General features: G+C 46.9%; 1 protein-coding gene across 1 annotated transcript in view; it reads right to left on the bottom strand.

The window, feature by feature from the left end:
- Positions 1-2362: 2362 nt before the first annotated feature.
- Positions 2363-17761, bottom strand: part of KPNA7 (karyopherin subunit alpha 7) — a 33486-nt gene continuing 18087 nt past the window's right edge. Inside the window, exons 6-10 of the mRNA XM_037990368.2 lie at positions 15782-16045; positions 12145-12378; positions 9222-9404; positions 5832-5978; positions 2363-2449 (exon numbers count right to left, since the gene is read on the bottom strand). Of these exons, the coding sequence (XP_037846296.2) occupies positions 2363-2449; positions 5832-5978; positions 9222-9404; positions 12145-12378; positions 15782-16045 (915 nt within the window). The remainder of the gene's footprint in view (positions 2450-5831; positions 5979-9221; positions 9405-12144; positions 12379-15781; positions 16046-17761) is intronic.

The raw sequence follows: 17761 nt of genomic DNA, 5'->3' as shown, positions 1-17761 counted from the left end.
CCAAGGCAGGAAGATCGCTTGATCCCAGGAATTCAAGGTTAGCTTCCCTGTTTCCTGGATCCCATGCCTACCTCATGCCATCATTTATTTTGGAGACAGAGTCTCACTTCGTAGCCCAGGCTGGTGTGCAGTGGCGCCATCATAGCTCAACTGCAGCCTTGAACTTCCCGGCTCAAGCAATCCTCTTGCAGTAGGCTTACCAAAGCCAAATTAATTAAAATTTTAAAAGCCAAATTAATTAAACAATTAGCTGAGCATAGTGGCACACACCTGTAGACCCAGCTACTCAGGAGGTTGAGGCGGGAGGATTGCTTTAGCAAGGCTGCCCTGAGCTGAGCTGTGATGGTGCCACTGTACTCTAGTCTGGGCAACAGAGAGAGACCTTGTCCCTAAAATAAAGGGGAAAACAAGCGCAGGCAGGCATGAGATCCTGGAAACAGGGAAATTGACCTGGGAAAAGTAAATGGAGCCCCCAGGATGATGGTAAAAGCCAATCTCGGGACAACAGATGTGTACCAGAAGATGGGGGCAACTATTTCAGGCTGGAGCATGACAGAGAGCTCTCCAGTGGGTGTGGATGACAAGCATGTTGGTAGATTACTTTATGTATTACATTCAGCAGGAGGTTGACACTTGTAGCAAAGAATTTGATAGGAGGTAAGCCCAAGGTAAAACAAAGCATACGAGCGAAGGTGTGGATTAATGCTAAGGAAAACATACTTCTGAATATCATTCACATCATTACGATAAAAACCTGGACATCAAGCTCACAAAAATTAGGTATCTATGATGGGAAGACAGGGAGGGTATAAAAATGGCCACCTCTTCTGTAAATTCAAACATCATCTTCAAATGTAGCAGAAGCATGATGTTTAGAATTACGAAAGCATAGACTAAACAGATCAAAGGGTAGAAAGTTCTGGTCTCTGGGGATAGGGTGGAGCTGGCATGGGTCCTCCCTTATTTTAAATATCTATAGCTCTGTAAAATGTACATTGTATCAAAGTTCATTTAAGTTATGAAAACTAAGTATACAAGAAAGTCATGGCTCAAATATGAAACGTAGGCCAGGTGCAGTGGCTCATGCCTGTAATCCCAGCACTTTGGGAAGCCAGAGAGAGACGATGGCTGAAGGCCAGCAATTTGAGACTAACCTGGACAACACAGTAAGACCCCATCTCTACAAAATTCTTTAGAAGGTTACCTGCATATGGTGGTGTTGCCCTGAAATATAGAAACACACACACACACACACACACTCACACTCTCTCTCTCGGAAGAATAAGAGAGATTGAGTTTCTAGAGAAAATTACCTTAGATCTTGTCAGTGTCAGGATATTCACTGCCAGAGGAAAGAAGGCCAGTAACACTGTCCCTGCAGCACCAAGAACCAATGATATCGTATCTGCAAGTCAAAGTCTGTGTAGCAGCTGGGCGTGGCGGCTCTTGCCTGTAGTCCCAGCACTTTGGGAGACTGAGATGGGTGGACCACCTGAGGTCATGAGTTTGAGACCAGCCTGGTCAACATGGTAAAATGCCATCTCTACCAAAAATACAAAAATTAGCCCGGCATGGTGGCAGGCACCTGTAGTCCCAGCTATTTGGCAGGAGAGGCAGGAAAATCACTGGAACCTGGGAGACAGAGGTTGCAGTGAGCCTAGATCATACCATTGCACTCCAGCCTGGGTGACAAGAGCAAAACTCCATCTCAAAAAAAAAAAAAAAAGGAGAAAAAGAAAAACAAAGTCTGTCCAGATAAGACCATTCTACTCTGTCTTGAAGGTTTTACTTTAAGACCTTTTAAAAGGCAATTACTAAACAAATGTTCTTTATTTATTTATTTATTTTTGAGATAGAGTTTCACTCTTGTTGCCCAGGCTGGAGTACAATGGCTATATCTCAGTTCACTGCAACCTCTGCCTTCCTGGGTTCAAGCAATTCTCCTCCCTCAGCCTCCCAAATAGCTGGGATTACAGGCATGCGTCACCACACCTGGCTAATGTTTTGTATTTTTAGCAGAGACAGTTTCACCATATTGGCCAGGCTGGTCTTGAACTCCTGACCTCAGGTGATCCACCCGCCTTGGCCTCCCAAAGTGCTGGGATTACAGGTGTGAGCCACCACACCCGGCCTAAACAAACGAACATTCTTAGGAGATGAATTCCACATGGTTTTAAGAAGCAAGGGGTTTATCTGAAGTTCAGATAGAGAAAGGTGAAAGTGTTGAACATTTTATTAATGTCAAGTTTTAAAAGCTTCACATTTGGGTTACACTTGGGTTACACTAAGATAGAGGTCTGCTGCTTCTTAAAGAAGTTATCCTTTAGCACTGGGTTGTTGGCTTAGGAGTTATGGAGCTTGGCTATTTTTTTGCTAAGCATTCATAATCTATAAATTCATAATCTTGGTCTAGGACTTGGCTCAGTAAAGTTAGGCTCTCATCTTCTTCCTTCAGGAGAGAACAGACACTGTTATAACCTCCAGGATTCTCAGCACATTATCAACTGCACATTTGGCAAAATGCACCTTGTAACCAAATCGACCCTCTTCACCATGTTTAAGCAGGTAGCTCAGTAGCAATTAAGTACATTCACACTGTTGTACAATCATCACCACCACCCACCTCTGGAACTTTTTCATCTTGCACAACTGAAGCTTTGGACCTATTACATCAGGAGTCCCCAACCACTGCCCCCTCGCCGGTTGACGGCCCATTAGGAACTGGGCCACACAGCAGAAGGTGAGCAGCAGACCAGCAAGTGAAGCTTCATCTGTATTTACAGCCGCTCCCATCACTCATATGACCACCTGAGCTCTGCCTCCTGTCAGATCAGTGGCAGCATTAGATTCTCATAGCAGCACAAACCCTACTGTGAACTGCACCTGCCAGGGAACCAGATTACACGCTCCTTATGAGAATCTAGTGCCTGATGATCTGTCACTGTCTCCTGTCACCCCCAGATGGGACTGTCTAGCTGCAGGAAAAAAGCTCAGGGCTCCCACTGATTCTGCATGATGATGAGCTGTATAATTATTTCGTTATATATTACCATGTAATAATCATATAAAGTACACAATAAATGTAATGCTCTTGAATCATCCCGAAACTATCCTCTAACTCCCCAGTCTGTGGAAAATTTGTCTTTTATAAAAACTGGTCCCTGCCGGGCATAGTGGCTCACGCCTGTAATCCCAGCACTTTGGGAGGCCAAGGTGGGTGGATCACGAGGTCAGGAGATCGAGACCATCCTGGCTAACACGGTGAAACCCTGTCTGTACTAAAAATACAAAAAATTAGCCTGGTGTGGTGGTGGCGGGTGCCTGTGGTCCCAGCTACTCGGGAGGCTGAGGCAGGAGAATGGCGTAAACCTGGGAGGCGGAGCTTGCAGTGAGCCAAGATCACGCCACTGCATTCCAGCCTGGGTGACAGAGCAAGACTCCGTCTCAAAAAAAAAAAAAAAAAAAAAAAAGTCTCACACTGTTGCCCAGGTTGGAGTGCAGTGGCGCAATCTCAGCTCAAGCAATCCTCCCACTGCAGCCTCCCGAGTAACTGGGATTACAGGCACATGCCATTACGCCTGGCTAATTTTTATATTTCTTGTAGATATAGGATCTTGCTATTTTGCCCAGGCTGGTGTCAGAGCTCCTGGGCTCAAGCAATCTACCCACCTTAGTCTCTCAAAGTGCTGCAATTACAGGCATGAGCTACCACACCTGGCTTGAGAGCTTTTTATTTTTTCTTCTTCTCCTCAGAGATGGAATTTTGCTGTGTTGCCCAGGCCAGAATACAGTGGCACCATCCTGGCTCACTGCAACCTCTGTTCTGGGGTTCAAGTGATTCTCCTGCCTCAGCCTCCTGAGTAGCTGGGATTATAGGCACAAACCACCACACCCAGCTAATTTTGTATTTTTAGTAGATACGGGGTTTCGCCATGTTGGCCAGACTGGTCTCGAACCCCTAACCTCGTGGGAGGCCTGCCTCGGCCTCCCAAAGTGCTGGGATTACAGACATGAGCCACTGCTCCCAGCAGAGAGCATCTTCTTGGTCCCAAATCAACTGCCCCAGCTAACCACACCATCCACCTGGTCATATTGACCGTATGGTCCTTTATTTTGCTGATACCTTTGACACCTAAAAGAAGTGTCACTCTATAAACTCCTAGCCCCATGTTGATCTGGTCATGAAATAAATGTGAAGTTGCCTTCCTCATATGAAAAATTTCTGATATAAGTGCAAATCAAACCACAATGAGATATCACTTTAAACCCGTGAGGATAGCTATTACCAAAACACCCAGAAAATAACAAGTGTTGGCAAGGGTGTGGAGAAATTGGAATCCTCATGCATTGTTGGTAGGGATGTGAAATGGTACATCTACTGTGGAAAAGAGCATGGTAGTTCTTCAAAAATTCAAAATGGAATTACCATATAATCTAGCAATTCAACTCTGGGTATATACTCCAAAGAACTGGGCCAGGCGTGGTGGCACACACCTGTAATCCCGGCACTTTGGGAGGCCAAGACAGGTGGCTTGCTTGAGCTCAGGAGTTTTAGATCAACCTGGACAACATGAAGAAACCCCATCTCTATTTAAAAAACACAAAAGGTAGCTGCTGGCATGGTGGTGCATGCCTGTAGTCCCAGCTACTTGGGAGGCTTAGGTAGGAGGATTGCTTGAGTCCAGGGAAGTCAAGGCTACAGTGAGCAATCATTGCTGCCACTGCCTTCCAGCCTGGGTGACAGAGCAGGGCCCTGTCTTTAAAAAAAAAAAAAAAAAAATTGGAAGCAGGGACTCTAACAGGCTTACACACCCACGTTCATAGCAGCGTATTCACCATAGCCAAATGGTAGAAGAAACTCACATGTCCATTGACAGGGAAATGAATAAATACAATGTGGCATATATATTCAATGGAGTATTATTCAGCCTTAAAAAAGAAAGCAATCCTGACATGCTACAACACGGATGAACCTTGAAGACCGTATGCCAGGTGGAAATACGTCAGTCACAAAAGGACAAATACGGTACAATTCCACTCATGAAGTCCCTAGAATAGTCAAATTCATAGAGACAGAAAGCAAAATGATGGTTACTCAAAGGGCTGGGGGAAACGTGTATTGGGGACTTTGTAGTTAACGGGTAGGGAGTTTCAGTTTGAGAAGATAAAAACTGTTGTGGAGACGGGCCAGGCGTGGTGGCTCATGCCTGTGATCCCAGCACTTTGGGATTACACCGAGGCGGGTGGATCACTTGAAGCCAGGAGTCTGAGACCAGCCTGACTAACATAGGGAAACCCTGTCTCTACTAAAGATCAGCTGGGCGTGGTGGTACATCTCTCTAATCCCAGCCACTCAGGTCGCGGAGGCTCAAGAATCAACTGAATCTGGGAGGCAGAAGTTGCAGTGAGCCGAGATGGCGCCTCTGCCCTCCCGCCTGGGCAACAGAGTGAAACCATCTCAATAAATAAATAAATAAATAAATAAATAAATAAATAAATAAAATAAAAAGTCACTTTAGCATCAAATCCTCTCCCCTGCCATACCTCTCCCAAAAAGGAGACCAGTAAAGTGAAGTTTTAAGCCAGAGGCAGCGGGATAAGCTCCTAAGGAATTCGAATAGCTTCCAGGCACCAAGAAGCCACTACTCAAAGATGACCTGATACAGCACGGGGTAGAGGAGACACATTAACTTCAGAGGATGTGACGGGAGAGAAGCCCACCTGCCCAGTCACCTGCCACACGCAACAGCCCAGGCCCCGGCAGGGTCACCCGCTGCAGAGCTGCCCCACCAGGACCCCTGGACACTCCTTCGCACTCCTAAGTCACTTACCTCACCAAAGTGCTTCTCGATGATGTTCAAAGCCGCCCGGCCAATTTGACGGTTCTCATGCAGTTGTAAAGCCTCAATTCTATCAATCCCACCAAGTTCTTCTATCAGAAGACACAGGCTTTCCTTCTCAGACAGTTTCTCTGCCGCCTGTGGCCAAGTATAAGGGGACATGAGACCCCCAGCAGGAGCCCTTGTGGCGTGGGACCTCTGCCAGTCCTCAAGGGAGCTGCCCCCAGTGGAAGCAGACCAAAGCCTACCATTCCTGAATGGACAGTTGCAATTTCACTCTTCCCAAGTTGGTTATTACATGATCTTCCTCCCATTTCAGGTATCCACGATACACAGACATATATCATAAATACAGGGCCGGGCGCAGTGGCTCATGCCTATAATCCCAGCACTTTGGAAGGCCATGGCAGGCGGATCACTTGAGGTCAGGAGCTTGGGACCAGCCTGGCCAACACGGTGAAACCTCATCTCTACTAAAAATACAAAAATTAGCTGGGTGTGGTGGCAGGTGCCTGTAATCCTAGCTACTTAGGAGGCTGAGGCACAAGAATTGCTTGAACCAGGAGGCAGAGGTTACAGTGAGCTGAGATGGCACCATTACACTCCAGCCTGTATGACAGCATGAGACTCAGTCTCAAAAATAAATAATAAAGAAGATACACAGGGAAGACTCAGAAGGTATCACAATTTTGTTAACATTTTGTGTAGAGACAAGATCTTGCTGCATTACCCAGATTAGTCTCCAACTCCTGGCCTCAAGCGATCCTCCTGCCTTGGTCTCCCAAAGTGCTGGGATTACAGGCATGAGCCACTGCATTTGGCCCAAATATCTTTTTTTTTTTTTTTTTGAGACAGAGTCTTGCTCTATAGCCCAGGCTGGAGGTGCAGCGGTGTAATCTTGGCTCATTACATTCTCTACCTCCCAGGTTCAAGAAATTCTCCTGCCTCAGCTTCCCAAATTGCTGGGACTACAGGCACGCGCCATGCCAGTCTAACTTTTTTGTATTTTTGTAGAGATGGGGTTTTACCATGTTGGTCAGGCTGGTCTCGAACTCCTAACCTCAGGTGATCTGCCTGCCTCTGCCTCCCAAAGTGCTGGGGTTACAAGCATGAGCCAATGCACTTGGCTCAAATATCTATTCTTTATCTGTGTTGTTTGATCCAAGTTTTAGGATGTCATTGGGTTGAGTTTCAAATCTAGTCTTGACTCAGATCGTTCTTTTCAAGAAAATTACATTAAAAAGATGCTTAAAGTGGGCTTCTAAAAGGAGCTCCCTAGTGTTACTTTGAAGCTTTTCAGATAGTTTTGTTGCCTATAAAAGAACCTTAACTAAGCTGGACACGGTGGCCCATTCCTGTAATCCCAGCATTTTGGGAGGTTGAGGTGAGAGGATCACCTGAGCCCAGGAGTTTGAGACCAGCGTGGGCAACATAGCAAGACCCCGCCTCTGCTAAAAATACAAAAATTAGATGGGTGTGGTAGCACAAGCCTGTAATCCCAGCTACTTGGAAGGCTGAGGTGGGAGGATCACCTGAATCTAGGAAGTTGAGGCTGTAGTGAGCTGAGATCACGCCACTGCATTCTAGCCTGGGTGACAGAGTGAGATCCTGTTATATTTATGTTTATAATTTATTTATAGAGACAGACTCTTGCTCTGTCGCCCAAGCTGGAGTGCAGTGGCTTGATCTCGGCTCACTGCAACCTCCACCTCCTGGGTTCAAGTGATTCTCATGCCTCAGCTTCCTGAGTAGCTGGGATTACAGGCGTGAGCCACTGTGCCTGGCTAATTTTTTTGTAGACCTGGGGTTTCACAATGCTGGCCAGGCTTGTCTTGAAATCCTGACCTCAGGTGGACTGCACACCTTGGCCTCCCAAAGTGCTGGGATTACAGGTGTGAACCACCATGCCCAGGCAAAAAATATTAATTTTTTAAAAGGACCCTAACCAAATGAATCTAGCTAGCCTCTGAGATTGCCCTGATGATCCCTGACCCCTGGTGCCCAAACCCTGTGTAGTTCCCCACTCACATTGAATGGGGGTGACCTGTATAACCAATAGGATGTTGTGGAAGTGACAGAATGTGACCTCCAAGGTCAGGTCATGAAGGACATTGAGGCCTTCACCTTGCTTTTAGACCCCTTACTCCATAGGAAGCCAGCTGCGTGATGTGAGGACACTCAGGCAGCCCAATGGAGAAGGTCCACGTGTCCAGGTGACTTCCCAGCCATCATGTGAGCCTCCTCAGAAGCCAATCCTCTTGGCCAGGCACGGTGGCTCACACCTGTAATCCTAGCACTTTGGGAGGCTGAGGTGGGAGGATGACTTGAGCCTAGGAGTTAGAGAACAGTCTGGGTAACACAGAGAGACCCTGTCTCTACTAAAAATACAAACATTGGCCAGGCGTGGTGGCATCTGGTTATAGTGCCAGCGATTCAGGTGGCTGAGGTGGGAGGATTGCTTGAGCCCAGGAGATCAAGGCTGCAGTGAGCTAGAATCACAGCACTCCAACCTAGATGACAGAGCAGAGATCCTGTCTGTCTCTGTCTGTCTCCGTCTCCGTCTGTCTCCGTCTCCGTCTGTCTCCGTCTCCGTCTGTCTCCTTCTGTCTCCGTCTCCGTCTGTCTCTGTCTATGTCTGTCTGTCTGTCTCTCTGTGTGTTTGTCTCTGTATGTGTGTCTCTGTGTGTGTCTCTCTCTCTCTGTGTCTCTGTCTGTCTGCCCCTCTCTGTCTCTGTCTCTATAAAAAGACAGCTATAGCCACTCCCCACCCTGAACTATTAGTGACTGCCCCTTTATCTGATTTACTTTATCCGTAACTCCCTACCTGATGTGTCTGTCCTCTGTCTCCCTACTCATACATAACGTCCATTACAGCAAGGACTGTCATATATGGTCTGAGCATCTGAAAAAATATCTGGCACACAGACATTTGTTCGAGAAAACGAAGACCATGGTCCTTCAAGATGGCTCTTTTTGTGTTTATCCACAGGACACACGGACAGAGGAGGGTGGAGGGATTGAGGGAAGAGAAATAACCCAACTTGGGTTTTGAGACGGAGTCTGGCTCTGTCACCTGGGCTGGAGTGCAGTGGCACCATCTTGGCTCACTGCAACCTCTGCCTCCCAGGTTCAAGTGATTCTCCCACCTCAGCCTCCAGAGTAGCTAGGATACAGGCGTGCACTACCATTCTGGCTAATTTTTGTAATTTTAGTAGAGACAGGGTTTCACTATGTTGGCCAGGCTGGCCTCAAACTCCTGACTTCAGGTGATCCACCCGCCTCAGCCTCCCAAAGTGCAACTTGAGTTTTAAGAGCCACATTAAATGCCTATATCCAGTTGGAGACAGCTATTTACAAACCAACCTGTTCAGAACGGCTCACCTGGAGGATGCAAGAGATGACATCAAGGATGATGAGAACAATTTTAACATCTGGGGCGGTGAGCAGATTCACCAGTGGCTCCAGGACCCCAGAGTGGACGAGCTGGATCAGCTGATCCATGGTGGCCCCTGTTGCAAAGTTCGCCACCATCCAGACAGCCTCTTTCTGGACTTTAAATTCTCCCTGCAGAACAAGGACGTTTACATTCTCTACAGATCCTGAAGAACCTAAATATAGGACACCAACTTGGTTCACATTCTCGGGAGGCTGGTGACAGCCAGAACTGCATGTATGATTTACATAGAATGCCTTGGCTACCTGCCTCTAGTTCTTTTTCTTTTTTACCCCCCCTCACTCTGTCACCCAGGCTGGAGTGCAGTGGTACAGTCTCAGCTCACTGCAACCTCCACCTCCCAGGCTCAAGCGATTCTCCTGTCTCAGCCTCCCGAGTAGCTGAGATTACAGGCACTCACCACCATACCCGGCTAGTTTTTATATTTTTAGTAGAGACGGGGTTTCACCATGTTGGCCAGGCTGGTCTCAAATTCCTGACCTCAAGTGATCCTCCCATCTCGGCCTCTCACAGTGTTGCGATTACAGGCATGAGCCGCCATGCCCAGCCCCTGCCTCTAGTTCTTGATCAGAAGACGGCATCTTTGGAAAGCCAAGAAGCAGGCAGGCAGACTCAGGTGGGGTCTTAGAGGGAAGTCGTAAGATCAAATAGGCTCATTTGCCCATATCAGGCTACAGGAAAAAATTGAAACTGATATTAACCAATTCAGGTAATCTACATAGACCAGGAGTTATACTTTGGGTTTAGATGACAGTAGCCTATGTCTGCATTTTTAGTCTTTCTGATCTAATAAAGCTTTGGCCAAGAAGCTATAAGGCTGGGCACACAGATACAACCTAAGGGACCAAGCCAGCCCAGAGGTAACAGGAAAAAATATCACTCACGTCGGGTGCGGTGACTCACACCTACAATCCCAGCATTTTGGGAGGCCGAGGCAGGTGGATTGCCTGAGCTCAGGTGTTAGAGACCAGCATGGGCAACATGGTGAAACCCTGTCTCTACTAAAATTAAAAAAAATTAGCCAAGCATGGAGGCGTGCACCTGTAATCTCAGTTACTCAGCAGACTGAGGAAGGAGAATCGCTCAAACCCAGGAAGAGGAGGTTGCAGTGAGCCGAAATTGTCCCGCTGTACTCCAGTCTGGGTGACAGAGCGAGACTCTGTCTCCCAAAAAAAAAAAAAATTGCTCAGTAAATCTTTGCATTTATAAAGTGCACTCGGCCAGAGATACAGGAGGAATTTATCTTCTACTCTTCTATTCCTGGGCAGGATTTATTCCCAATTTATGGCTGGGGAAAACTGACCTCAGTGTAAAAACAAAACAAAAAACAAATAACTTACAGCTCCAAGCAAGTTCTAGTTCAAAAGATACCACTTGAAATATAAGTGTTCTTTGATTCATAACTAGATATTTCTCACTAGAATATGTACAGATTCACAGGGGTGTGCAGGACCGGAAGTACTGAATAGATCGGAAGATGCTATAATTTGGGTAACACACCTAGCCTTTCTTGCCTAGCTTGTCATACGTGGTGCACCCTGGGAACTCACCACCCAGCCTGAGAACAAGAACACCGCCAGTAGCTTCTCCTCAACGCCATGAGACTCCATCTGCCTCCCCACCCCCAGCCCAAGGTAACCACTCCCGACTATAAATGGTTTAAACATAGCTCATTCCTTTAAAGGTAGCAAAAAGAAAAATGCCAAGGATAGTCGTGCTCCTGCAAAAGGGGAATGCAAATCAGGAGAAATAATGAAGTTTTTTTGTTTGCTTGTTTTTGAGACAGAGTTTTACTCTTGCTGCCCAGGCTGGAGTGCAGTGGCACGATATTGGCTCACTGCAACCTCCACCCCCCAGGTTCAAGTGATTCTCCTGTCTTAGCCTCCCAAGTAGCTGGGATTACAGGCACCCACTATCACAGCCTGGCTAATTTTTTGTATTTTGAGTAAGGATGGGGTTTCACCAAGTTGGCCAGGCTAGTATCGAACTCCTGATCTCAGGTGATTCACTTGCCTTGGCCTCCCAAAGTGCTGGGATTACAGGCATAAGCTACTGTGCCTGCCCCCAGTGTTTTTTTTTTTTTTTTTTTTTTTTTTGAGACAGGATCTCACTGTGTCACACAGGCTACAGTGCAGTGGTACAATCCTAGCTCACGGTAGCCTTGACCTCCTGGGCTCAATTGAATCTCCTACCTTAGCCTCTGAAGTAGCTGGGACCACAGGCATATGCCACCATGCCTGGCTAATTTTTGTATACATATACTTTTCGTAGAGAAAGAGTTTCGCCACATTGCCCAGGCTGGTCTCATACTCCTGAGCTCAATCTATCCACCTGACTGGGCCTCCCAAAATGTTGGAATTACAGCCGTGAGCCACTGCACTCAGCCTGCTTTAGTGTATTTCTACATTTAGATTTGAATTTTGACATTACCACTTTCGTCAATTTAACTTGGCTTTTTCCTTCCGTGTATGATATCACCATAGCATGATATGTTTGTCCTGCTAAAAATAAAAGCTCCACCCTCTTTTGGTAGGGAGAGAATAGATGGCATATTCTTTGAACACCACTTAGACATAAGCTAATCGTTACTAGCTCTTGAGCTTTCTGGATGCTTGAGCCATGGGGTCACCTTGTCATTGAACAATGCTTGTTCCATCTTCCAAATCTTTTAATGGGTTCTTCAGAATGGAACGCCCCCTTCCTTTTTTTTCAGGCAGAGCTAGGACTGAGGTTTCATAGCTCTGTTGTGATCTCAGTCTGCTTCTGCGCTTGTGTCTGATTCCTGAAGGAGTTCAACCCAGTGCTATTGAAAAGTAGTCCTTTGCCATGGTTGCTGTGTGCGCCACTTACGTTTTTTAGCACGGCCACCAAGGGGGGCAAGACATCGTAGGCAAGCAGCTGCTGGATGTGGTGACAGGGCCCCGCCGCTACGTTGCTCAGGGCCCAGGCTGCCTCCTTCTGGATGGAGGGCTTGTTGTGTTGCAGGAGCTGGGGGAGCACGTTCAGCACGCCCGCGTCGATGGCCACCTGCGTCTGCTCATCCGTGCCTGTGACAATGTTCCCCACGGTGCGGAGAGAAGGAGTCTGGAAGAGTAAGGCTAGAAGTCTAAGTATTTCAAGTCTATCCCAGGAAAGGCAACATTCACACTAAATTCTGTTCCCTCCCAAACATTGTCATGCTATAGCTGACGTTTGTCTGAAAGACTGAACAGGAATTGTATCTGTGATCATTATTTATTCAATTCATCTATGGCCTTTTTACTTTGAGACGGTCTTACTGTTATCTAGGCTGGAATGCAGCTCACTGCAGCCTTCAACTTTTGGACTCAAGTGATCCTCCTCCCTCAGCCTCCCAAGTATCTGGGACTATACGTATGTGCCACCATGCCCGGCTAATTTTTAAGCTTTTTTGTGGAGACAGGGGTCTTGCTATGTTGTCCAGGCTGGTCTCAGGTGATCCTGCCTTGACTTCCCAAAGTGCTGGAATTACAATCATGAGCCACTGTGCCTGGCCCTTGGATGTTTAAATGTGATTTAAAGGAACTTTCCGGCTTCCCACTTGTTCGGCTCAAGTGGGATACAAATCCCCAAGAAATACTGTTGTACTTTTCATATGCTTTCAATATCATCATCAAATGTTAAGTTGACTCTAGTTTTTTTTTTTTTTTTTTTTTTTTTTTTTTTTTTGAGACAAGGTCTTGCTGTTGCCCAGGCTAGAGTACAGTGGTATGATTTTGGCTCACTGTCACTGCAACTTCTGCCTCCTGGGTTCAAGCAATTCTCCTGCCTCAGCCTCCTGAGTAGCTGGGATTACAGGTTTGCACCACCACGCCCAGCTAATGTTTGTATTTTTAGTAGAGAGGACGTTTCACCATGTTGCCCAGGCTTGTCTCAAACTCCTGACCTCAAGTGATCTACCCACCTCGGCCTCCCAAAGTGCTGGGATTACAGGCGTGAGCTACTGTGCCCAGTGACTATACTCTTTATCGTGTTATAATGACTGAATTAGTATTTATCACCAGTGTCAAGCTTGTTGCATATTTAATTGGAGATCATGAGATCTCAATGCCATTATGGTGTGATCAGAAAACCCTTCATAATAACTCAGAAGATCCCCAGGACAGGTCTCTGATTGAACTTAAAACAGCTCTCCTACAATAGCTAACTATGGCTTTATTCAGATTTCTCTGCACTGTAGCGGCAGCCCCAATAAAGCACCTAGCAACAGTTCTAGAACTTTCCTAGCCTATTAGGCTACTTACCTGATACTGAAGTGAGAGGTAGAAGTGGTACTTCAGGCCAGTCATGGCCTTACCAGGGCAGCTCCAAATGGGCCCCAGAAACCTGGGGGTAAGCAACTTCTTAGAGAATTTGCTTCTCCACTTTGGGGGGCCGAGGCGGGTGGATTACTTGAGTCCAGGAGTTCGAGACCAGCCTGGCCAACATGGTGAAACCCCGTCTCTACTAAAAATATAAAAATTAGCTGGGCGTGGTGGTGCACACCTGCAGTCCCAGCTACTTGGGAGACTGAGGCAGGAAAATTGCTTGAACCCAGGAGACGGAAGTTGCAGGAAGCCAAGATCACATCACCGCACTCCGGCCTGGGCAATAGGGGCGACAGAGTGAGACTTCGTCTCAAAAAAAAAAAAAAAAAAAAAATTTCTTATCTCATACTCTCCATGCCCCTAGCACTGTCCCCAACCAACTCGACATCTGAAAAATCCTATGCTAATCTCCAAATAGATGATCACTAAGGCTGCAGAATATGCAACATTAGGCAAAAGATTAAGAAAATAAAGAGCAGGCAGTGTAAAGACATCTTCAATATAATAAAATGCACCCACGTTTCAAAGCAGTATATGATGTAGGTGGCATGTTTAATAACATAGCAAGGCGGCAGGGTACAGTGGCTCATGCCTGTAACCCCAGCACTTTGGGAGGCTGAGGTGGGCAGATCACCTGAGGTCAAAAGTTCAGGACCAGCCTGACCAACCTGGTGAAACCCTGTCTCTACTGAAAATACAAAAATTAGCTGGGCATGGTGGTAGTGGGTGCCTGTAATCCCAGCTACTCGGGAGGCCGAGGCAGGAGAATCACTTGAACTCAGGAAGTGGAGGATGCAGTGAGCCAAGACTGCGCCACTGCACTCCAGCCTGGGAAACAGACTCTGTCTCACAAAAAATAATAACCTAGAAAAGCAATTAGTAATGGTTTCACTAGCTTTCTGCCTATATCTGAGCTAGTCTAAGAGAACAAACTAGGGAGAGGATAATGGTTTTTTTTGTTTGTTTCTTAATCCCCAGCGTCTTACTCTGTCGCTCTGGCTACAGTACAGTGTGCCATCATAGCTCACTGCATCCTCAAACTTCTGGGCTCAATAAATTCTCCCAACTCTGCCTTCCCAGTAACTGAGGCTACAGGTCTCAGCCAAATTTTTTTTTTTTTTTTTTTTTTTTTTTTTAAGATGGAATCTCACGGTCACCCAGGCTGGAGTGCAGTGGCACGATCTCAGCTTACTGCAACCTCCACCTCCTGGGTTCAAGGAATTCTCCTGCCTCAGCCTCCCAAGTAGCTAGAATTACAGCTGTGCAGCACCACACTCAGCTAATTTTTGTGTGTTTTTAAAAAGAAATTTTTGTATTTTTGTATTTTTACAGCTGTGAGCCACCATGCCTGGCCTTTTTTTTTTTTTTTTTTTTTTTTTTAAAAAGGAGATGGAGTCTCACTATGTTTCCCAGGCTGGTCTCAAACTCTTGGCCTCGAGCAAACTGCCTGCCTCAGCCTCCCAAAACGTTGGACAGGCATATACCCAGTGGAATTGTCTTTTATACTTGTGTAAAAAATTCAAATGTTATGATGAGCTTATACACCCATTCAGTATAAGTCAATTTGCTAAAGTCTACACATGTAGACCGCTAGAAGGAGACGGCGTGTGAATAGTTCACTGGGTGGTGGGATTATAAGTAATTTCACTTGGTACTTTTCTTTTTCTAGTTATCCAGTTAAGAAGCCAGTTACTTAACACCCACTAGGATTTGACATCAAAATAGATTCAAGCTTTTGGCTAGAGAATAGCAAAGATGGGCAGGCATGGTGGCTCGCACCTCTAATCCCAGCAGTTTGGGAGGCTGAGGCAGGAGGATCTCCTGAGGTCAGGAGTTCGAGACTAGCCTGGCCAACATGGTGAAACCCTGTCTCTACTAAAATTACAAAATGAGCCAGGTGTGGTGGCGGCCGCCTATAGTCCCTGCTACCCGGGAGGCTGAGACAGGAGAATTGCTTGAACCCCGGAGGCAGAAGTTGCAATGAGCTGAGATCGTGCCACTGCATTCTAGCCTGGTTGACGTAGCAAGACTGTCTCAAAAAAAAAAAAAAAAAAAAGAATAGCAAAAACCAGGGAAATGCAGATGACAAGCCTTGCTCCAAAACCTGCTAAAGTGACTATGACTCAAGGACTCGAGTCCTCAGGGCCCAGGATTACATTTACCAAGACATTGAGTTCTGAGCTGGTCATGAGCACTACCAGCCTGGGCAAGACCCCTGTGTCAACCACTTGGCCGATGCGTTTGTTGCAGCCATCGGTGAGGTAGGACAGTGCCCAGCAGGCATCCGAGAGAATCTCGCTGTCCTGGTGCTGCAGGAGGTGAAGGAGGGCCGGCAGTAACTGCTTCACTGCAGAGTCACAAGGATACGGGTTCTTGTTTCGGCACAGATTCGACAAGGTCCACGTGATGTTCCGCAGAAATGTGATCTGTAACAAGGAGACTGCCTCCAGCATTGGGTGCAAAGGAGAGAAAATGCAGACAGCAGTGTGTTCTCACCATTTCCAATCAATATTGTGGATCAGCATGAACCAGAGCTTTTTACGATTTTACTATTTTCAGACAGCCTTGCTCTGTTGCCCAGGCTGGAGTGCAGTGATGCAATCTTGGCTCACTGCAACCACCGCCTCCCGGGTTCAAGTGATTCTCCTGCCTCAGCCTCCTGAGTAGCTGGGATTACAGGCACCCGCCACCACGCATGCCCAGCTAATGTTTGTATTTTTAGTAGAGATGGGGTTTCACCATGTTGCCCAGGCTGGTCTCAAACTCCTGACCTCAAGAGATCTGCTGGCCTCGGCCTCCCAACATGCTGGGATTACAGGGGTGAGCCACTGTACCAGGCTGAACCAGAGCTTTTGAACTACAAATAGAAATGTGTTCTAGGCAGTGATGAGTATTAGGGATACAGAACGAGTTTTGTATTTCACATTTCAACGTTAGATGGAAGTTTCCTCATGTCTTTCAAAATGTTCTTTCCCACTCTACTTGATGACCTAATTCCATTTTTCATTGACAACAAGATCAAGCAGGAGTTACTTGGTCTTCCCACTGGTCTAAAACACTACCAGCATGTCATCCCCAGATTTCTAATCTTCTATTTGAGGATCGGTCTTCCTACTCTGCCTCTGGATCCCATCCCTTTCGGCCTTTTATAATTATTAGTTTTAGTTTCAGTAGAGACAGGGGTCTTGCTATGTTGCCCAGTCTGGACTTCGACTCCTGGGCTCAAGTGATCTTCCTACCTCGGCCTCCCAAAGTGCTGAGATGACAGGCCTGAGTCACCACACCTGGCCCTTACTTTTTGCCTTTAAAGATTCTGCCCAGAATCATCCCTGCCCCCAAATCACTCCCACCAGTAAGGAAACATTCTGGGACTGTCAGCCCCTCCCCTTTCTGGCCCTTTCAGCCATCACCCTACTTCTGTCTTTCAGAGTCCACCCTCAAAGAGGCATCTGTATTCACTGTCTACCTCCCAAATTCTCAACTAGTTGGGGTTATTTGTTGAGACAGGGTCTCACTGTGTTGCCCAGGCTGCAGCACAGTGCCATGATCATAGCTCACTATAGCTTCAACCTCCTAGGCCTAAGTGATCCTCCTACTACTGCCTCCTGAGTAGCTGTGGCTGCAGGAATGCTTTTTGTAGAGAAAAGTCTTGCTATGTTGCCCAGGCTGGTCTCAAATTCCTGGGCTCAAGGGATCCTCCCACCTCGGCCTCCCAAAGTGCTGGGGTTCCAGACATGAGCGCCTGGCCTCCAGTTGTTCTTCAGGCCATTCTAAGTCATGTTTCTAACCCTTCTTTGGGGTTAAGAATGCTTCTTGGTCCTAAAGGCACTTTAGGACCTAAAGGCTCTTTAGGATGTTTAGGATGGCTACGTCCCAGACCCACCTGCTTCACCATCTCTGCTATGTAATTTTTTTTTTTTTTTTTTTGAGATGGAGTCTCGCTGTGTCACTAGGCTGGAGTGTAGTGGCATAATCTCAGCTCACTGCAACCTCCGCCTCCCGGGTTCAAGCAGCTGCTTCTTGGTCCTAAAGTTCCTGTCCCTCTCAGCTGTGGTTAGTAGTCAGCCCTTCCCTTTCGAGGGAGCTCTTGGCCAGGCGCGGTGGCTTATACCTGTAATCCCAGCACTTTGGGAGGCCGAGGC

Source organism: Chlorocebus sabaeus, chromosome 28 (assembly GCF_047675955.1).
Source record: "Chlorocebus sabaeus isolate Y175 chromosome 28, mChlSab1.0.hap1, whole genome shotgun sequence".
NCBI classification, from domain to species: Eukaryota; Metazoa; Chordata; class Mammalia; order Primates; family Cercopithecidae; genus Chlorocebus; species Chlorocebus sabaeus.
Note: the sequence above shows the minus strand (reverse complement) of the source record. Positions and strands in the feature narration are given on the sequence as shown.